Source organism: Strigops habroptila, chromosome 8 (assembly GCF_004027225.2).
Source record: "Strigops habroptila isolate Jane chromosome 8, bStrHab1.2.pri, whole genome shotgun sequence".
NCBI lineage: Eukaryota > Metazoa > Chordata > Aves > Psittaciformes > Psittacidae > Strigops > Strigops habroptila.
In genome coordinates, this window is record NC_044284.2 from 13,858,545 (window position 1) to 13,876,054 (window position 17,510).

General features: G+C 41.9%; 2 protein-coding genes across 10 annotated transcripts in view; one reads left to right on the forward strand and one right to left on the reverse strand.

Annotated features, from left to right (window-relative positions):
* The window catches only part of GPSM2 (G protein signaling modulator 2), a 31,885-nt gene extending 26,967 nt beyond the window's left edge, over positions 1-4,918 (forward strand). For 6 of the 7 annotated variants that reach the window (XM_030496174.1, XM_030496176.1, XM_030496178.1 and 3 more), the window contains 4 exons: positions 1,910-2,086; positions 2,862-3,024; positions 3,160-3,377; positions 4,219-4,918. In XM_030496174.1, the coding sequence (XP_030352034.1) occupies positions 1,910-2,086; positions 2,862-3,024; positions 3,160-3,377; positions 4,219-4,383 (723 nt within the window). In that variant the 3' untranslated portion in view covers positions 4,384-4,918. The remainder of the gene's footprint in view (positions 1-1,909; positions 2,087-2,861; positions 3,025-3,159; positions 3,378-4,218) is intronic. The other variant, XM_030496179.1, reaches the window with a different exon arrangement.
* CLCC1 (chloride channel CLIC like 1) lies at positions 69-17,345 on the reverse strand. Of its 3 annotated transcripts, none has more exons than XM_030496187.1 (12): positions 17,249-17,345; positions 16,365-16,502; positions 14,556-14,651; positions 13,567-13,674; positions 12,058-12,279; positions 10,759-10,899; positions 9,473-9,566; positions 8,017-8,114; positions 7,782-7,928; positions 6,958-7,248; positions 6,188-6,433; positions 69-3,006 (listed from the first exon to the last, which is right to left on the reverse strand). In XM_030496187.1, exons 2-11 carry the CDS (start codon positions 16,491-16,493, stop codon positions 6,206-6,208), a joined length of 1,554 nt encoding a protein of 517 aa, XP_030352047.1. In that variant the 5' UTR covers positions 16,494-16,502; positions 17,249-17,345; the 3' UTR covers positions 69-3,006; positions 6,188-6,205. The 3 variants fall into 3 exon arrangements, with proteins under 3 accessions (XP_030352047.1, XP_030352045.1, XP_030352046.1); XM_030496185.1 differs by lacking the exon at positions 17,249-17,345 and adding an exon at positions 17,049-17,133; XM_030496186.1 differs by lacking the exon at positions 17,249-17,345 and adding an exon at positions 16,632-16,959.
* Between the last annotated feature and the right edge of the window lie 165 nt (positions 17,346-17,510).

A 17,510-nucleotide genomic window follows, 5' to 3' on the forward strand; every position in this document is an offset into this window, starting at 1 on the left:
ATACTTTTAACAGCTTTGAAAGAAGTCAGCAGAATGTAGTGTTATTTGCCATATCCTTTTTAATTTAGCTGTTATTAAAAGTTAAGTAAAAGCAGGTCTAACAATTCTAACAACTAATACTTTTGCCATTTGGGCAACAGTCAGCATCTTGCATATGTTGGTTGGAATGGCTTGTGGAAAGCTTGCTTTATTCCCCTCACAGGAAAGAATGAGGTCCTGCAGTGGTGCAAAGCACACTCTTTCATCTCTTCTTTAAAGGTGGCTTGAGGTTGCCGCATGCAAGTGATTCAGAGTAAAATTCCTAAGCTTTAGCTCAGCTCTTCTGAACATTTTTTATTTGGGTTACAGTGATAGGCACTTAAAATACATGTTGTGTTTTTCAACCAACTTGCAAACCATTACGAGTTTCAACATCCATTGTGAGAAGGGATGCTACTTCAGAAATGCAGAGTCACAGATCAGTTAACTAACTTTTCCCCAAGCTCAAGAGAAATCTCTAGGAGCTGGGCGTTCCTGATTAAAATCCTTTTGTCACTCTTGGAGAGATTTCCTTCAAATTCTGTCTGCCTTCAAATGGTAGGCTGGCAGTTATCCATAAATGACTCCAGTGGCAGCCTGAAATGGCTCTTTTTCCCACCATACTGGGATCTAATTCCCATCTCTTCAAAGAGATGCAAAGACTGCCCTCGTGTTTATCAAACTGGAAATTAAAGCTCAATGTACAGCTGAGGTCAACATGGATACTTAAGAGCCTCTTTGGGTAGCAATTTTAAAAGGTTGTGTGTTTAGCCCAGGGTGAGTCCTCAGCAAGGAGCTCTAAGCTTTTCATCGCTATCTGTTTATCTATGAGCTCTTTTAAAGTACACAGCCTGTGCCCTTAATCCACTAAAATGTTTCACGTGGATTTTTGCAGTAAACTATTAACCTAGTATTGCAGATTAGCTCTTATGTAGGGCCTTTTTCAACATACTCTTTGAGTAGATTCTGAAAATTAATTCTATAGAAGTCTTTGATATACAGAGCAGTGTATGACACTGGCATTATGGTTGTACAGCATGCCATCTGCTTGGCACCGGAATCCGTGTGCTGATTTTAAATAAGCCTTTAGAAGGCAATGCTTTTGGTTAGGCAGTGTTGCTGCAAGATTTGTGACTGTGTTCACAATTTCTGGTGTTGAAAATCAAGAAAAAAAAGGGGGGTTTTATTCAGTTATTGTAAGGGTCAGCTGTAGATAAAGCTGTCAATTTAGTGGAAAATTGTGTTTATTTTAGAAGAGAATTTAGCAAAAATCTGTCAGGCCAGTAAAGCGCTCTGTTCTTTTCTGCAGTGAAACAAGATGGTTATTCCTCTTTGTTCTTGTGCTGGTATTCTTCTCCCTCTTTCTTTTCAATCTTTACTAAGCATTTTGTGCATATCAAGGACCTCACTGAAGGCTGGTTGAACATCTGGGTTTGTGTAAGGATTTGTGTTGCTCTAACACTTTGTAAAATGATGGATTTTTAAATTTTTTTTTCCTTTCCCATTCTAAGAATGCCAGGCGGGAAATGCCACCTGTATCTGCATTTTAGTATTTCCATTACTACTCTTCCTGCACCACAGTGAGCAAGGAAAATTTGGAGTGTTTGATTAACTGCACTCTTTGACCACATTTTAATCCATTGGGTATCACAGTCCAGTTCACTTGTAAGACTCACCAATAACAATACTAACCTGCTTCAGGTAACAAAAGCTCAGTAGTCACAGGTCAAGTAATAAGAATCAAAACCTAAGTTTTCGTGTCCTTGTGCTTGGATAAACTAAATTATCTGAAACTGCTTCATTTCAGGGAGGAAAAGCAGCAGCAGATAAGAGGTAACAGTCTAGGTAATTAAAATCAGAAGGCTTCATTTCCTGACTCTTGTTTTCTTAGGTTCAGAACTGGAACAGTGAGATTCTTGCTAAACAGAAACCACTGGTTGCCAAACCTTCAGCAAAACTGCATTTTGTAAATCGACTAAAAGGCAAAAAGTACAAAACCGGCACCACTTCCAAAGTTTTGCAGGATGCCAGTAATTCTATTGATCATCGACTTCCAAACTCACAGAGGGTAGGTTTGGTGAGCTGCGGAGACCATCGCCTTTACTCACCTTTGTTTGGTCAGAATTACAGAAACGACATTCTGGCAGCTGTCCATTTCAGTGGTACTCAATTTGAACACTGTGGCTTTGTAAAAGGATGCCCCATCTGCCACTCTGCAGCTGTCTCATAGGTGGTGCCAGCTTTAAGCCTTCCCTGCTATTGAAACACTCTTTTCCTGGTGGTTTTTCTAAAGATACAGCTCAGATGAAGGTATATTTTTACTTCCAAGTCTCTCCTAGATCCTGCTTCTCCAAACTTAAAATAGTTTCTCTGATTCAGACAGCAGGGGATATTTTTGACATATTCTTTAGGTTATTGCACTCCTGACAGAAGTCAGTTAAAAATAAAAGAACAGAGTCATTTGCTCTAATATGTTAGAGGAATGCTTTTGGCCACAGACCTGAGGAGCCAATGGAAAGTGCTCAGTGCTGGTTTTGGGTTTTAGGTGGATTAATGGCTGAGGGGGAATAACTCCAGCTGTGCTGATGAGAGTACTGTTTCGTTGTGTTTCAGAGAACAAAATGTTTCTAGTAGATTTTACCTTCCAAAAATGCTTGCCATACTATTAGCATTTCCTCTTACAATAAATCTGTCTATAGAAATGGATGACTAAAAAAAATTCATTTAATGCATTTCAGATACGCAAATACCAAACTTATTACTGGATTGAAACTGTGATGCAGTTGTCCCAGTTTTAGGTACTCTTGAGTTCAAAATACCTCTAACTCTACTTTTCTGTTCAGAAAAACAGTCGAGAGGCAATGGCAGATGAAGGGTTCTTTGATCTGCTGAGTCGATTCCAGAGCAACAGGATGGATGATCAGAGATGCTACTTCCAGGAGAAGAATAGATTCCCAGCTGCTTCAGTGGCAACATCCTCTACTCCACCTAAAACAATGAGAAAATGTAAATTTTTAATAGTAAAATCTATATCTGACTTCAGTTCCTATCAAATACTATTTTAAAAATGCATTTGCATGCAAAACTTAGTATGGAAAGGAAGTTATTTCTAGGCTAACTTGTTTTCTCCCTTCTCCCCAGCCTTTTCTACATCTGTAGTCTCACCCCACACAGATGAGTTTCTAGACCTACTCGCTAGCTCGCAGAGCCGCCGGCTCGATGACCAGCGTGCCAGCTTTAGCAATCTACCTGGACTTCGTCTTAATCAGCACAACAGTCACTCAGTCCTGGGTCACCTCATGGCGAGTAACAACAGGGACCTAGATGATGACTTCTTTGATATATTGGTAAAATGTCAGGTGAGGGTTTTTTTACGATTATTTAGATTCTGAGGTTTAAGAGATTTGATTTATGCATCCCGCTGTTCAGATGAGGAAGAACAGAGAGAACTAAAAATGAAGGTTTTTTTTCTCCAGGTTGCTCTTTTTTTGTTTTGGGGAGGGGGTGTTAATTTCTCCCCCTTGTTTTGATTTTCTTTTTCCTATTTATCGAATGTCCAGTAAGTGTAATTTTAGTATTTGTAGCATGTTAACCATTTTAAAGTAACAAATGCTGAAAAAGTGAAGGAGCACAAGTGAGGCTATTAAAATTAATAGATAAAAAGATTTTCAAAGTCTTTAGCTCTGCATTGTCAAGAGGGCAGCTGATACACCAGGAATCCTGCATTCTCAAATAATTCAATATCAAAGTTTAGGGGTGATTGTGATCAGCATTCAAGTTATATTCAGTTTAAATAATAGTTCATAGCAACTGCCATGAACTGTTTTTTACTTCCTGTAAAAGGAAAGGAAGACAACCGTATTTTCTGTTATAGGAAACCAGAAATACCATATATTCTTCTTTTGGGCAAAGGATGCTTAAATCTCATTCTACACTATGACAAAGAACTAAACTGAGGGGTTCATTTTCAGACACATGGGGACAAATGGTTTGGAAGAAGCACTTTAGCAACACTTACAGTCCTAACTTAGTAATTTAATTTGAGAAGTTTATCTTGGAAACAGAACTTACAAATTAAATCCTTTTAATAGCCTTAAATCTGAAACCAAAAGGTTTTAGTATTTTTTTCACTTATACCATCACTTTTTTTATTATATATATTCCTGTAACGTGCAGCTTTATTGCTTTGTCTGTCTGTAGAGTTCCAGACTGGATGATCAAAGATGTGCTCCTCCCTCACCTGCAAAAGGACCAACTGTACCAGATGAGGATTTCTTCAGCCTGATTTTACGGTCACAAGCTAAGAGAATGGATGAACAAAGAGTCCATTTACCCTCAACTATAAAGGGACCAAGTTCTAGCTGAAGAAACAAAACAGGCGTGTACTGTACAGTAGCACATTAGGTATCATTATTTTGTTTGCTGGAAAAACATAATGTCTTCTTACAGAAGACTGCAGTTAGTAGATTTGCCCCCTTTCTAATAATTTTTTTTATGAGTAGCAGCAGCATCACATTTGTGACTAGTAGTTATTACCGCTGCTGCTTGCTGCAGTGTCCGAGACACCGATTACTGTGTGTCCCTCTTAACTGCCTTTAGTCTATGAACATGAATACAAATTTTCCACTGTCAAGGTACTGTCATTGCTGAGGTGTGGATTCTACCACTGTCTCAATCCAGTGAAAGACCTACATTTGTATATTCTTTTTAAAGAAAACTTGGGTTTTGTTTTTTTTCTGATTTGTACCTCCCTGGGAAAAAAATCCTGTTTTCTTTTGTACTTTTTTTAAAAGATAAAAAATAATTGAGAAATAGCTTCAGTACTTAAGTCTGTCTTTGCAGAAACAGAGTTTGGAAGAAACAATCATTTTTTATTAAATAAAAAAAAAATTAAATCAAACTCTAGTTTTAGTTCTGTTTAATACAATAAGAGTATTTCACAACATGCTGGGTTTTTTGATAGTATTTGGTTAAGTGTTTCCTGTATTACTAAGCTCAGTTTTACAGTCAGAAGAATTTTTTAAGAAGATCTACTGAAGCAAGAGCTGCCAGTGCTGTCCTATAGATTGTGTGGTACAGACTCACCACCAGCAGCAGTCCAAGAAGTGCCAGGGAATCACAGGGGTGGGAAGTGCTTGCCATGAACCACCACAGATGTCAGGTAATTCCTGAAGTAATTGAATTTAAAATGCTCCAAAGAGTAAATATATCTATGCTGCTTCTTTCTTCGCCTTCTAAGGATTTGCTTGCTGGGGTAGTTCAAGCATAGGGATTTTCAATTATAAGTCAATGATTTTAACACCAAAGGTGGCCAACTGTTCAGGTGTTTATAAAAGAAATGATGTAATTTTTTAATTGAAGTATTATACACCTAAAGAAATATCTATTGTTACTTTTTAGCTTCAGAGTAAAATGTCATCGTGAGCGTAGTTAAACAGACACAGACTCCAGATAATTCAAACTATGTCACAATTACTGAAAGTTTTACAGACATCCTCTTGCAGCTGAAAATGAATCCTACTGAAAATAAGACTCATCCTGCTTTTAAGGAGAATTGCCAGAATATTCTTCCAAAAAAATGTGTTACCATCAGCCTATGGTGCTGATCTTTGGTACTTAGTGCTTATCTTCTTTTAAAAAACATCTGATACAACATCACTCCTCTGCAGTTAGTAGATAATCATTACGTTGTCCTAAAACTGAGCTGACCTATTTTAGAGAATATAAAAGATAGTCCTAAGACATTTGGGCTGTGATTTGGCTTATGTGAGTTACGTGAGTATCAGCAGCTTCCTTCAGATCATTTGACAGGTACCTGATGAGACTTAGATTTGCTAGACCAGAGTATCAGTGCTTTCCCACCATTGAGTATATCTAGTTTTCCTCAAAACTTACTACACAAACTTGATTTCAGACAAGAGCAACACTCCACAAACCTGTTTTCTTGGGCACTTAAAGTTGTATTATCTTACTTAACACATGAATTTCAAATTACAGAAGCAGTACGTATACTCAGTCTCCCCATCTTTAAACCCCCGCCTTAGAGCTGTGCATACTAATGCCCTGACCAAAGAGAAGTTCCCATGAGCATTCTGATGTTCTTTTCTATGTTTGAGAACTCCAGCAGAACTAGCAAGCTTGTGATAACCAAAGATTAAAGAAAACTTACAGCAGAGCTCAGGCTTCCTCAGTCTCCCTCCTGTGAGTCACGTGAACCACTCTTTGTCTTCTCTTCACACTGTTGCATTGCAGAATTCCTTTCTTTGAGGTTTTTATTAGGATCACAGTTTTCTCCAACCTCTCGTTCTGCTTTGACCGTCTCCTGTTTTTGCTGCTCAAGTGCATGTTCTTCAGTACAGTTTTCAGCTGTGGTAGTTTCTAGTCTACAAACTTCAGACTCGGTGCACAATCTATTCTGTAAAAAGTAATAATAAGCTATTAATCAAGTAATCCAAAGTGACAGCATCTATTGTTTCAGGTGCATCTTGACTCAAGGGGCAGAATTCCCCCAAAATATGATAGTTATTAATACTGGTATCGTTATTTCCTGGGGAACAGTACATATCAATAAGCACCATCTAGAGCACAAGGCTGGCTTTAATTTTCTGTAGTGTACAGAATAGTCAGCAGTGCTTTTTCTCCCCCACCTTTCCTCTGTGGGTAATCATTATTGCCCAGGCTGACATAAGTACTGATCTCTCAAACAGAAGTTAAGTCTCTCTTTATAGTAGAGACTTCTAATTCAGTAGTTTCCTGCCACAGTTAGACATTGCAGGATATTTTTCCAGAACAAACCATGCCTAATACACCTCTACTGAACAGTTCTACAGGGATACAGGCAGGATTTGGGTTAAGCTTGTTGTTTAAATACATTCTAGCAGATGACATATTGAAATCTATTGAATTTCATCCCAGCTCAAAGAACCAGGACTAACATACACGACGTTCTGGTTTGTGAGACTCTTCTACTTGTGTATCTTGCTTATTGCCTGTATGCATGACATCAGGACTTCTGCCATTTCCTGGTCTCAGAGGAGCATCTTCCCTGTCATAAGGTCCTCTAGAAACGTAAAGAGGCTTCTGCAAATAACAGCCATCTCCTTTACTCCCATCATATTGCCGAAAGTCTATCTTGTCCTGTTGATGGTCAAGGGGAAGCGGGCTTCTCTTCTGAGAAGATGTTAAGTATCTTAACGCAGACACTGATGATCCTGCGCCATAGCAGAAAGCCTGGGGGAGGGAAAAAGAGGAATAAAATGTCAAACATTTGCAGCCTACAGTTTTCACAGGAAATTCAAAGTCAAATATCTGCAAAACACTGAAAGAAAAGCTGCAGAAGAGACAAGCTTGCTGCAGTCTGGGGACATTCACAGAGTTCATCCCCAGTGCTACAGTAAAGATGGTGAAGGCTCTAACTTGATGCTTTTGTGTACAAAGCACCAATTACACACACCACTGTGTAATAACAAAGAAGAAATAGCAACTAAGCTGCAATCAACTGTCATAGAGTCTAAGATTTTTAAGCAGTTTAATGCTGTTTTATCCCACCTGGGGAGTGGAGTTTTTAAATGCAAACTTATCTATTCTAATTGCTAAACCAACTGTACTAGAAGGATTTTGTCAAGAAACAGTTCCCTTTTAGAAATTATTTTATCTGTACTATGAAATCTGTTAGTAGTACAAATAAAAATTTAATAGAAAATATACTTAAGTTTAATATATAAAAAATTGAGCTTTAAAATAGAAGCTAAATGTATACAAACCAGGACAGCCAGAGCCATCATAATTAGCACTGGAATCTGCAGGAAAAAGGGTATCTCCTTCATAAGTGCCTTGATGAATTCACCAATACCTTGTCCTACGTGCTTCAAAGGCTCTGTTACAAAGGTGGTGAAAGTAATTGCCAATGCCTAGAAAAACACAATCAGACAAACAGTTGTTGACACCGATGACAAACAGGAAGGTGAACAGTCCCTACAGGCTGGGCATATACCATACCTTGGTGGGTGGAACCAGCAAAACAGGATTGACTAGTAGAGTTTCATAGTACTTCTGACAGGGATCATCCTGAAACGTCCATTTACTTCTGAGCCATTCTGTAACCAAAGCAGAGACATGTTCTTACTATTTTTTAAAAAATACTTTTTATGACACAGCAGTAATACAGAAAGTAGCATTTCAATTATAGATGAAAGGAAATCTCTCCTCTAGATATGGTTCAAAGCTTGGGTTTATTTTTAAAAGTCTCTGATAAGCATGGCAGTGGAGCTTATCCAGTCATGGGCATGCAGGAAGGAGAGGAAAGGCTGGAAAGAACGAGACGAGACTGAGGTTCTCCCATGTCTTAGTCAAGAAAGTTTCCTTTATTAGATGAAATTAGTCGTAGAAGCCTCAGAAGAAACATAAGGAAGTCTTGTCTGTGGGAACTATTATCTAGCACATCTTGTCCACAGCCACTGCAATGGAAGTGATTTTGAATGTTACTACTTATCTGCCAGGCTGCACATAGATCAAAACGTGTATTTTGCTTGCAAGATTTCAAGGGGCTATTTTAGTTATAAGCATCAAGTCTTACTCCTTAAGGGAACTTTTAAGTTAAAAACCAGTAACTTATGACATCATTGTTTCTGTAGTTTGATTTCAGTGCAGTCTGAACATAAGCCATTGAAATTTGACATAAACAGAGCAATCACAGGCAGTAAGTTATAAAGGGAAAACCATAACAAGCACTCATTAAGAGTTCCCATCACTAACCTACCTGCTACAGCACTGGTAACAAATAACAGCTAATCAAATACTCAGCTTTCTCTGTAAACTAACACCACTAGAATACAGAGTTACAGATCTTAGTGCTAAGGTCCATTGTACAGGCCTGGCAGATGAAGAATCAAAATCTTTTTCTTGAATTCTGCCCTTTTCTCTCCAATAAATGGCACTGGATGGTACTGGGGGATGGGAGCTCGGAAATACGGCATAAGTTATAAGGAAAAGAAGTAACACCATGACATGCTCTAAGCACAGTTTTGTGATCAGCTCTCCTCCAAAGGCCTAGAAAAGAAAGTCTTGAGGAATGGAAAAATGGTAAAGCCACATAATCATAGAATGGTTTGGGTTGGAAGGGACCTTAAAGATCATCTAGTTCCAAACCCACTGCCATGGGCAGGGACACTTTCCACTAGACCAGGTGGCTGAAAGCCCCATCCAGCTTGGCCTTGAACATTTCCGGGAATGAGGCAGCCACAGCTTTCTTGGGCAACCTGTGCCAGTGTCTCACCACCCTCATAGTGATGAATTTCTTCCTTACAGCTAATCTAAGCCTACCCTCTGTCAGTTTAGATCATGTATCGCTGAAGAAAATTCAATGTACTACCCCTGAAGAAATTGCAAATGTTCTTGGATACTGTTACCAAGTATTTTGCAAACTTAAATACAAAATAATGAAGCAAGCATTTACCAATAAGACTTTCCCTCCAGTCGAGCTTCTCAGCACAGACGTTATCAAACTGCCCCATTTTCGCGATTTCTGCTTGGTGCTGCGCGAAGGCCAGCTGTGGGAGAGCAGGAATGCCGTGTGAAACACAACGTGAGGTGGTGCTGGGTGCAGCACTGTGCCTGAGCTACTGACCTTTGTGGTAATTACGCAGGTCTATCTGTGTGGAGAAACGTCTGATACCTAAACAATTTAACAGAGTTAAACTCTTAATACTTCCTTTGAATGGATACGAACTACCAGGATGGCTACCTCTGAGTTACTCTGCAAATGGAGGCTGAATTACCAAAAGACCAAACTTCAATATTCAAAGATACAAGTTCAGGGCAAAAGTAATCATATAATCATAGAATAGTTTGGGTTGGAAAGGACCTTAAGATCAACCAGTTCCAACCCCCCTGCCCTGGGCAGGGACGCCTCACACTAGACCATGTCACCCAATGCTCTGTCCAACCTGGCACTTCTGACAACATCTTGTTTCCTTCAAACGTCTTTGGATGAAAAGCAGAAACCACTCCATGCAATGACTAATTATAACACCAGGATGTCCTCTTTTTAAGTAATTCCCACTAACAATTACTGTATTCATCAGTGTTCTGCCTTACAGTTTGCAACTGATAATCAGATGATTGATAGAAAAAATTAAATCATCTGTTGAAAAACTCTGACATTCTCCACCAACTCAGTCCGAGTGCTTCTTCACGTTCAAGAGCCATCCCACCCTTGCACACCCCACTGCTCCTGGGCTTGACAGGCTGCAGTTACGTTCTGATGGCAGAATGTGAGGATGAAAATTTTGTGACTGCCCTACAACCTCGTAGCTCTGATTCCGCCTCATCATAACCACCAAATAGTAAACAACCTGATCAGCAGAAATGAAGCATTTACCTCTGGTCTGTCACACTTTAAATACAGTTTCAGCCAGGGAATCTTTAGAAACACATACTCCCAACACACATCTGTAAGACTTTCCTACCAAGCTGTGTTAGACAAGTTCAGTCTCCTTTGCGCACACAGCAGAAGCACAGTTCCACCACTGTCCGAGTTCTGTGCCCTCCTGTGGCAGGATGAAAGCCAGCAGCGTTTCTTTTATTCTTCAAGCCCAATACACCTGTCAGCATGCAGGATGTTCATCCCTTTACTTTGCAGTCAATTACTGCTTTATATAAACTAACTAAAGGAATTAAATAACCTTAACTCCCTCATAACATTTTAAGCCTAAAAGCCATTAAGATTTCAGAACAACTTACCTTATACAAATAAAGCCAATTCCATGCAAAACTGATGAGAAAACTTATTAATAAAACTCGTTTTAGCTGAACAAACCAGTGAATACGTGTCCAGAGCTCTGTAGCTATTACAATCACAATACACACTAAACACAAGAGTATCTGAAAAATAAAAGAGAAAAAAATTATGATGTGGGTTTGGAATTTTCCAAGCTTACTGCCAGTACACAGGAAGGATCTTCCAGCTTTTGCTTCACCAGCATCGTTTCATGGAACAACCGACAGGATTTTTCCATGCTTTCATAGCAGACCAGCAGCAGTACAAGGCAGAAGAGTTTCATGGTGTTACTGCATTCATTCCTACCACAACCTTATGGTGGAGTTGCTCATTTCTTTCTTGTGGTACTTAGTTATTTCTTCCTTACAATATTTATCACATTACCTACCATATTTAAAAATAACAACATTGGTGTAATATGAACCACAGAACCACTCCTGCCAGCTCCTGCAGTTTAGGGAACAGACAAAGTTACTGTTTGGGTAACAGCAGCAGGACTTCAGTGGAGCCCCACAGCAAGGTTATGCTACTCACAGCTTGCTTTTTTCACTGGGCTTCCAGGGACCTCCCCCAGAACTAGACAGGTTACTGTGAAGATTACATGGGCATAAAGCACTAGCACATTCTGCATTGTCAAGATTTATTCAGAGAGCTTCAGCTTACTGGAGATCCTCAGCCCAGCACTCTAATTCCATTTTACAGAATACAACATTGCACACAGCCATGCTCTCCAACACTATACAATTTTTTCCCCCCAAATTCACTAAAACCTCAGACCTGAAAGACCTCAAATACACACTTGTCTCAATTTAAATATATTCCAACTCCTGCAGAGGCCAACAACTTCAGCATCTATTTGAATGAGACAAATCTGGGAAATCTACAATGCATGAGTTGCAGTTTAGGTGCTAAGAAAGCACTGGAGTCTACTAGAGCACCACAGACTCCTGGAGTCTAACGAGTCACGCAACAGGGATACAAAAGACAGGAAGAGAAAAAAGAAAAAACCCCACAAAGCTACAAAAAGAGAAGACAACCACAGGAATAAAACCCCTGAACTCTTACTTCAAGTGAATACATCACCCTTACCTTCAGCTACCATGAAAAAAAAGGAGTGACTCACTCAAAGTACAATGGGAAGAACCACTTCACATGTGGAGTTAAGATGTCAATATTCATTGACCAGACTTGCACAAAGAAACTGGAGAAAACGTAATTTAAAACCCAACAAGACCACAAAAATCCCTTTCTTCTTCTCTTACCAGAAGCATATTATATAGCTCAATTCCAAAAGTGTCTTCGAATCTCCAGTGCCAAGCTTTATAATCATGGTGCTTAAAATTGATCAAAATGTCACTAAGGGCATCATCCACAGCACCCGACTGCCACGTTTCCTCCTGCAGAAACCGGAGGATCTCCAAATACGTCTGTTTTGTAAGGATGATCTCAGCATCATAATGGACATGGTCCACGTTTTCCTCAGGCTGAATTGAAAGCAAAGCAGAACAATGGTTAAAAGCTGATTGTATGTAACTAGAAGTACAGGTGAAAGCCTGTATCCCTGGGCAAAAACCTGCTTAGGTGCCCTTCATTCTGCACCAGCACCTTTTTGAAGCAGACTGCAGGATGAAGACATGGGACAGGGAGCACACTATGGTTCCAAAACTTTATTTTTCTGAAGTACATAAAACACAAATTCAGCTGGTTTGTGTTTAACTCTGCAGCAAAACCCTAAAAAACTTAAAAGTGAGTTATCTCACCTGTTGTTAAAATTTTAGAACTACTGCTCATGAACAAGTAGTAATTACGAATGCGCCATGTGTGCCCCCACCATGGCTGGGTAATACAGACAGAAGCTATTAAATAACTGAAATAGGGAAATCTTACACTGCTAAGTATAATGTTATTTGTTAGATACTAATTTTGCTTATTGCCAAAAATCTATTCCTCCACCTCTGAAAAGAGCATAGAATCAGAGAATGGTCTGGGTTGGAAAGGACCTTAAGATCATCCAGTTCCAACCCCCTGCCATGGCGGGGGTTCCAACCTTCCACTAGACCAGGCTGCTCAAGCTCCATCCAACCTGGTCTTGAACACTGCCAGGGATGGGGCATTTACCACTTCTTTGGGCAAAAAAGACTATTATATTGTCTTGGATTATATAGTCTGTCTTTATTATATTATTTCTTTATTATATAATTGTCTGTCTTTATTATATTGTATTTTATTATTGTCCTGGGCTTAAACCACAACAATTATATTAAGATAGACAATAACAAAGAAATAATATAATAATATAAAGACAGACTATATAATCAAAGACAATATAATAAAGTAAGTAGTAACGTGATTCTTCCATGCCAACTCTAGTAAGCTGCTATTACAAGATGCTTAACAAGGTAGAGTCTGAAGCCAAGGCCGCCTAAAAGGTCTGAAACAAACCAAAGATCTGGTTCTTCCCAGTTTAAGAACCATTAATGTGAACTGAACAGCTGCATCCAGCAACAGATACCGAGATAGACTCTGAAGTCACATAGTCTTCTTCTGGATGCTTTACAGATCAAATGCAACTGTCTCTCCTGAGCAAACACCACTAACTAACAACAACATGGATGCACACACTTGTATCCTCTCTTCCTTTGCTATTCAGTTCCCTTCATTCTCATTTAAAGTATGCCAGGATAATGAATCATTACTTGGTAACTGTGAGAAACACATAAAGCAGTAAAACGAATCCTGGTTAATTTTTTAATGCCAGTTCAAATACTCACCAGGCCAAGTTTTCCAGCTTCATTTAAAATCTTATTTAAGTACCGCTTAAAAATGTAAAAGCTTCGGCTTTCACGGGATTTGGCAATCCTCTTCTCACAGTCTGCAACCTGCAACGTGCAGACACTTTTACTCACTTCTTGCTCTAACCAGCTTGTTCAGAGGAGAAAAACCCCCCAACACATGTAACTCAGCATTAAAAGAGGCACATTAATTTACCAATAATCCCATGACTTGTACACCAGATAAAAAGCGCAAGCAGTTGCTGAAATACTACTTCCCATGGCTCTGGCCAGTACTGGAGATCTCAGATCTGCTAATGATATGGTTTGAACACCAACCTCAGCAAGACTAGGGGAAAAAATAAAAATACATCTGGATTTCCTTAAGTTTTCAGGTTACTTCAGGGGAAAAAAAAAAACCAACCTGGAAAAAACCACAAACTAACCCAATATTAAAATTACATACCCCACTGGGTCTCCAAACGGGTGAGGGAAGTGAGAGCCCCAGTAGCTACTCAGGGATCACGGCATCCCCCTGATGTCAGAGCATGAGGCAGTATTGGGGGTCTTACAGCAGCCTCCAAGAGCTGCAGCGCTGGCATAGCGTCAGCCACAAACGTGTCTCTGTGCCCAAAACCCACACCTAAAACCCAACAGAACTGAACAACTTGGAAACGAAAAGCCAGGTTTCTTTGCTTTTGGCAGCATTGTGCGACATCAGCACCAGGGGACAGAAGCTTGTAGCTCCTATCAATTTCGGTTACACTATAAATCATTTTGGGTAACAGACCTTGGTAGGCAGAGCAGCAATGTGGATTTGACTTCAAACCACTTCTAGTCTCTCCTCTGAATGAAGAGGTTGCCTACATAATGCATGGTCTCTCACAAACTATACCAGCAATTCACCTGTTCCATACTATCTAGAGAAGCACCACTGGAAAGCACAAAGTATAAAAAGCTCAAAAATACTCAGGAGCTCCATAACAAACCTTCTGTTGCAAGGAATCTACTGTCCTGGAGCAACTCGCTAAGATTTCAGTACTGACTGCATTCGCAGTCTCATCCTCAGAGTTGTGGTAGTTTGCCTAAAATGACATAAGAAAACACACACATTTTTGGAAACACATAACTTGATTGACGTCCCACGTTACACTTCTATGGTCACATCACTTTAAAAGAAGCAAAGGAGCTAAGAACTGAGTGTTGGCTTTTGCTGCCAATACTCTCCCAACAATACTCCAGCTGCCTCTCTGCTGTTATTTTAGGCTCCTGAAGGAAAACTGCTCTACCTAAACACACGCTGCCTGCAAAAGGTGAGGTCTTGCCCTGTCCTCCCCCACCTGCCCTTTCCCCTCCCGTGAGGGCTGGTGAACCACGCGGCCATCAGATTAGATAATCCCACTGGCTACAACTGACTCAGCAAAGGGGAGCAGACACAGCCCCAGTCCAGCCGGCACGCAAACACAAAACCCCGCTCGGGGTCGCATGTTCCCTCTTCACTCTGAAACATCCCTTTTCTTCTGGGATGCTAAAGCTACAGATTTAGTAGAGCTGCTCCTACACAACCCGGTGTGCACAACGAGGAAGGTCTCCAAAAGGAAGCACAGCATCCCAGATCAGTGAGCTCGTGCTGATACAAAGTTTGGTTCCGAGGACTGGGGTGGCCACGCACGCCGACTACCTGAACTGCACTGCAGAGCAGAAAAGAATCCTGACAAGATGGTTTAACCCAGAGCAGTCACTTTTAAAATACAGTTCTATTTTCGTGTGAGACAACAGTAAAACTCCTAATGTTGTTTTCTAAAAGCTGAAGCATTTGGGCACCATGTTTAAAGACTCCAAAGTTTGCTCTGAATTTTGGGAATGTAAACGACTATTAGGTGGACTTGGGGCAGGTGGAGGCCGAGGGGGAACTCTATAGAGAGAAATAATGCAGTTTGATATTTTAAGCTTCAGAAAATTACATCTGAAGCATCAAAATGGTATTATTCAAAACCACAAAACCAAATTTGAAAGCTGAAAAGTGACAAAAATCAGGGGTGCCTGTACAACCACCTGCAGTTCACAGTGCCATGTGTGCACCCAGCTACCGGATAAACAACATGCCTCTCATGTACACCCCTCATACAATACAACCAAGACAATTCTCCTTGTTAAAACTAGCTTTTCATATTTCATCTTCTCCTCAATGTTCATGAATTATTAGCAATACAGCACTCAGTGTTTTGATACTCCTCCTGAAAGCTCTGAGCCCCAGCATCACAAACCACCATGGACCATAACAGTCGCATAAAATACATCAGGTTTATTCCCACAGCGTTGGGGAACTGGGTAATTCAAGTAAAATATAATCAATTAACCTTGACTCCCCCAACTTCTATCAGCTAGGAACTTAATTTTCCAGATATTTAACATTCTACTTGACAAAGTAGCAAGAGCTGCTTAACCAAGTACTTGGCACAAAAACCAACTTGTGAAGCCACAGCCTGCTCCATAAATCAACAGCCAACTGCAAAGACAAACGACACAGCCCTGTGGCTTCACTGGTGCCACAGCAACTCCTCGGGAGAAGAGCTCATGATCTACAATAACAGAGGTAACCAGTTTTTAACCTTTCGTTTTAAACCATGGGAACACGACACTTTTCTGCAGAAGGACTCAGATGTAACCCTGTAAGACTTTAAAAAGGCCATAATTCTACTGATTTCCAATGCCACTATTTAAGGCAAATATTCCAACAGCGTGTGGCCACAGGACCGTTTGGCAGACATGTACGCAGGCACCCTTTCTTTTTCTACCTTGTAAGGTCTCATTTTTCCTGATGCTGCATCATAGTTGAGCATATCCGTGGGGTCAATCCATTCATCATCTTGAACTTTACTGCTCCCTGTTAGCACAACTGCGCACAGCACCACGGCAAACAGCATCCTGTATCACTGAACAGAACAGGAAAATCAGGGTGTTACATGCTGTACAAACACCCGAAACAACCTTACAACATGAAAACAGCATTCCCCAGTGTTGTTTAAACAAGTTCTCCATTGAGCGGGCTAAACCTCACTCACATGTTGTTTTTCCCCGAAGATAACAGTCAGGAATACGGAACAACAGAGCTGTACGGTATGACTGCATCAATACCGCCGGCTGCAGCCATGGGCAGGCACAGCGCAGAGCTCCTCCGGGCTCCGAGACAAGGCTGCAGCCCCGCTGTCACTGCACATCCCCGACAGCTCTTGCAGAGGACATGAGCACATTCGTGCCGCGCCCGCCCGGCGCTGCTCCCGCAGGCCCGAGGCCGCCCCCCCGCTTCCCGCCGGCCCCGGGGCGGGGAAGCCGCGCAGGGCCGCAAGCGCTGGCACAGCCGTGACCCGGCCCCCCCCGGACTTCTCTCCCTCCTTCGCTTCGGCCTCGTCCCTCCCGCCCGCCACCGCCGCGGCCTGAGCGGGCACCGGCCCTGTCCCCGCTCCCCCCCGCCCGCTCACCGCCACAACCGCGCCTGCTCCGCGCAGGCCGGGCCGCTGCAGGCCGCTGCGGTCGGGGAGGGGCCCCGCGCTGCTCCCGGCCCCTTCCGCCTGCGTACCCGCGGCCACCGCCCGCCCCGAGGCCCCGGCACCGCCCCGAGGCCTGGGGGAGGCCGCTGTCGCCGTAGCGGGGGCACCGCGAGGCTCCGGCCCCGCCTCACCTCAGGTCGGGCGGGCAGCGGCAGCAGTCGGGAGAGAACAGTCAGCAGCGGGAGGAGCCGCTGCCCGCAGGGGAAGGCGGGGGGGAGCGGGCCCCGCACCACACACGGGAGAGACGCGGCCACGCAGCGGCGGCGCGCACAGCCCAGCACCCCCCGCGCCCCCTGTGCAGGGGCTGCGTTCCGGTGCCTGCAGGTCCAGCCCCAGAGCTGTCATCCATCCCCTCAGTAACCACAGGCAGGGGTGCGGGGCTCCCACCGAAGC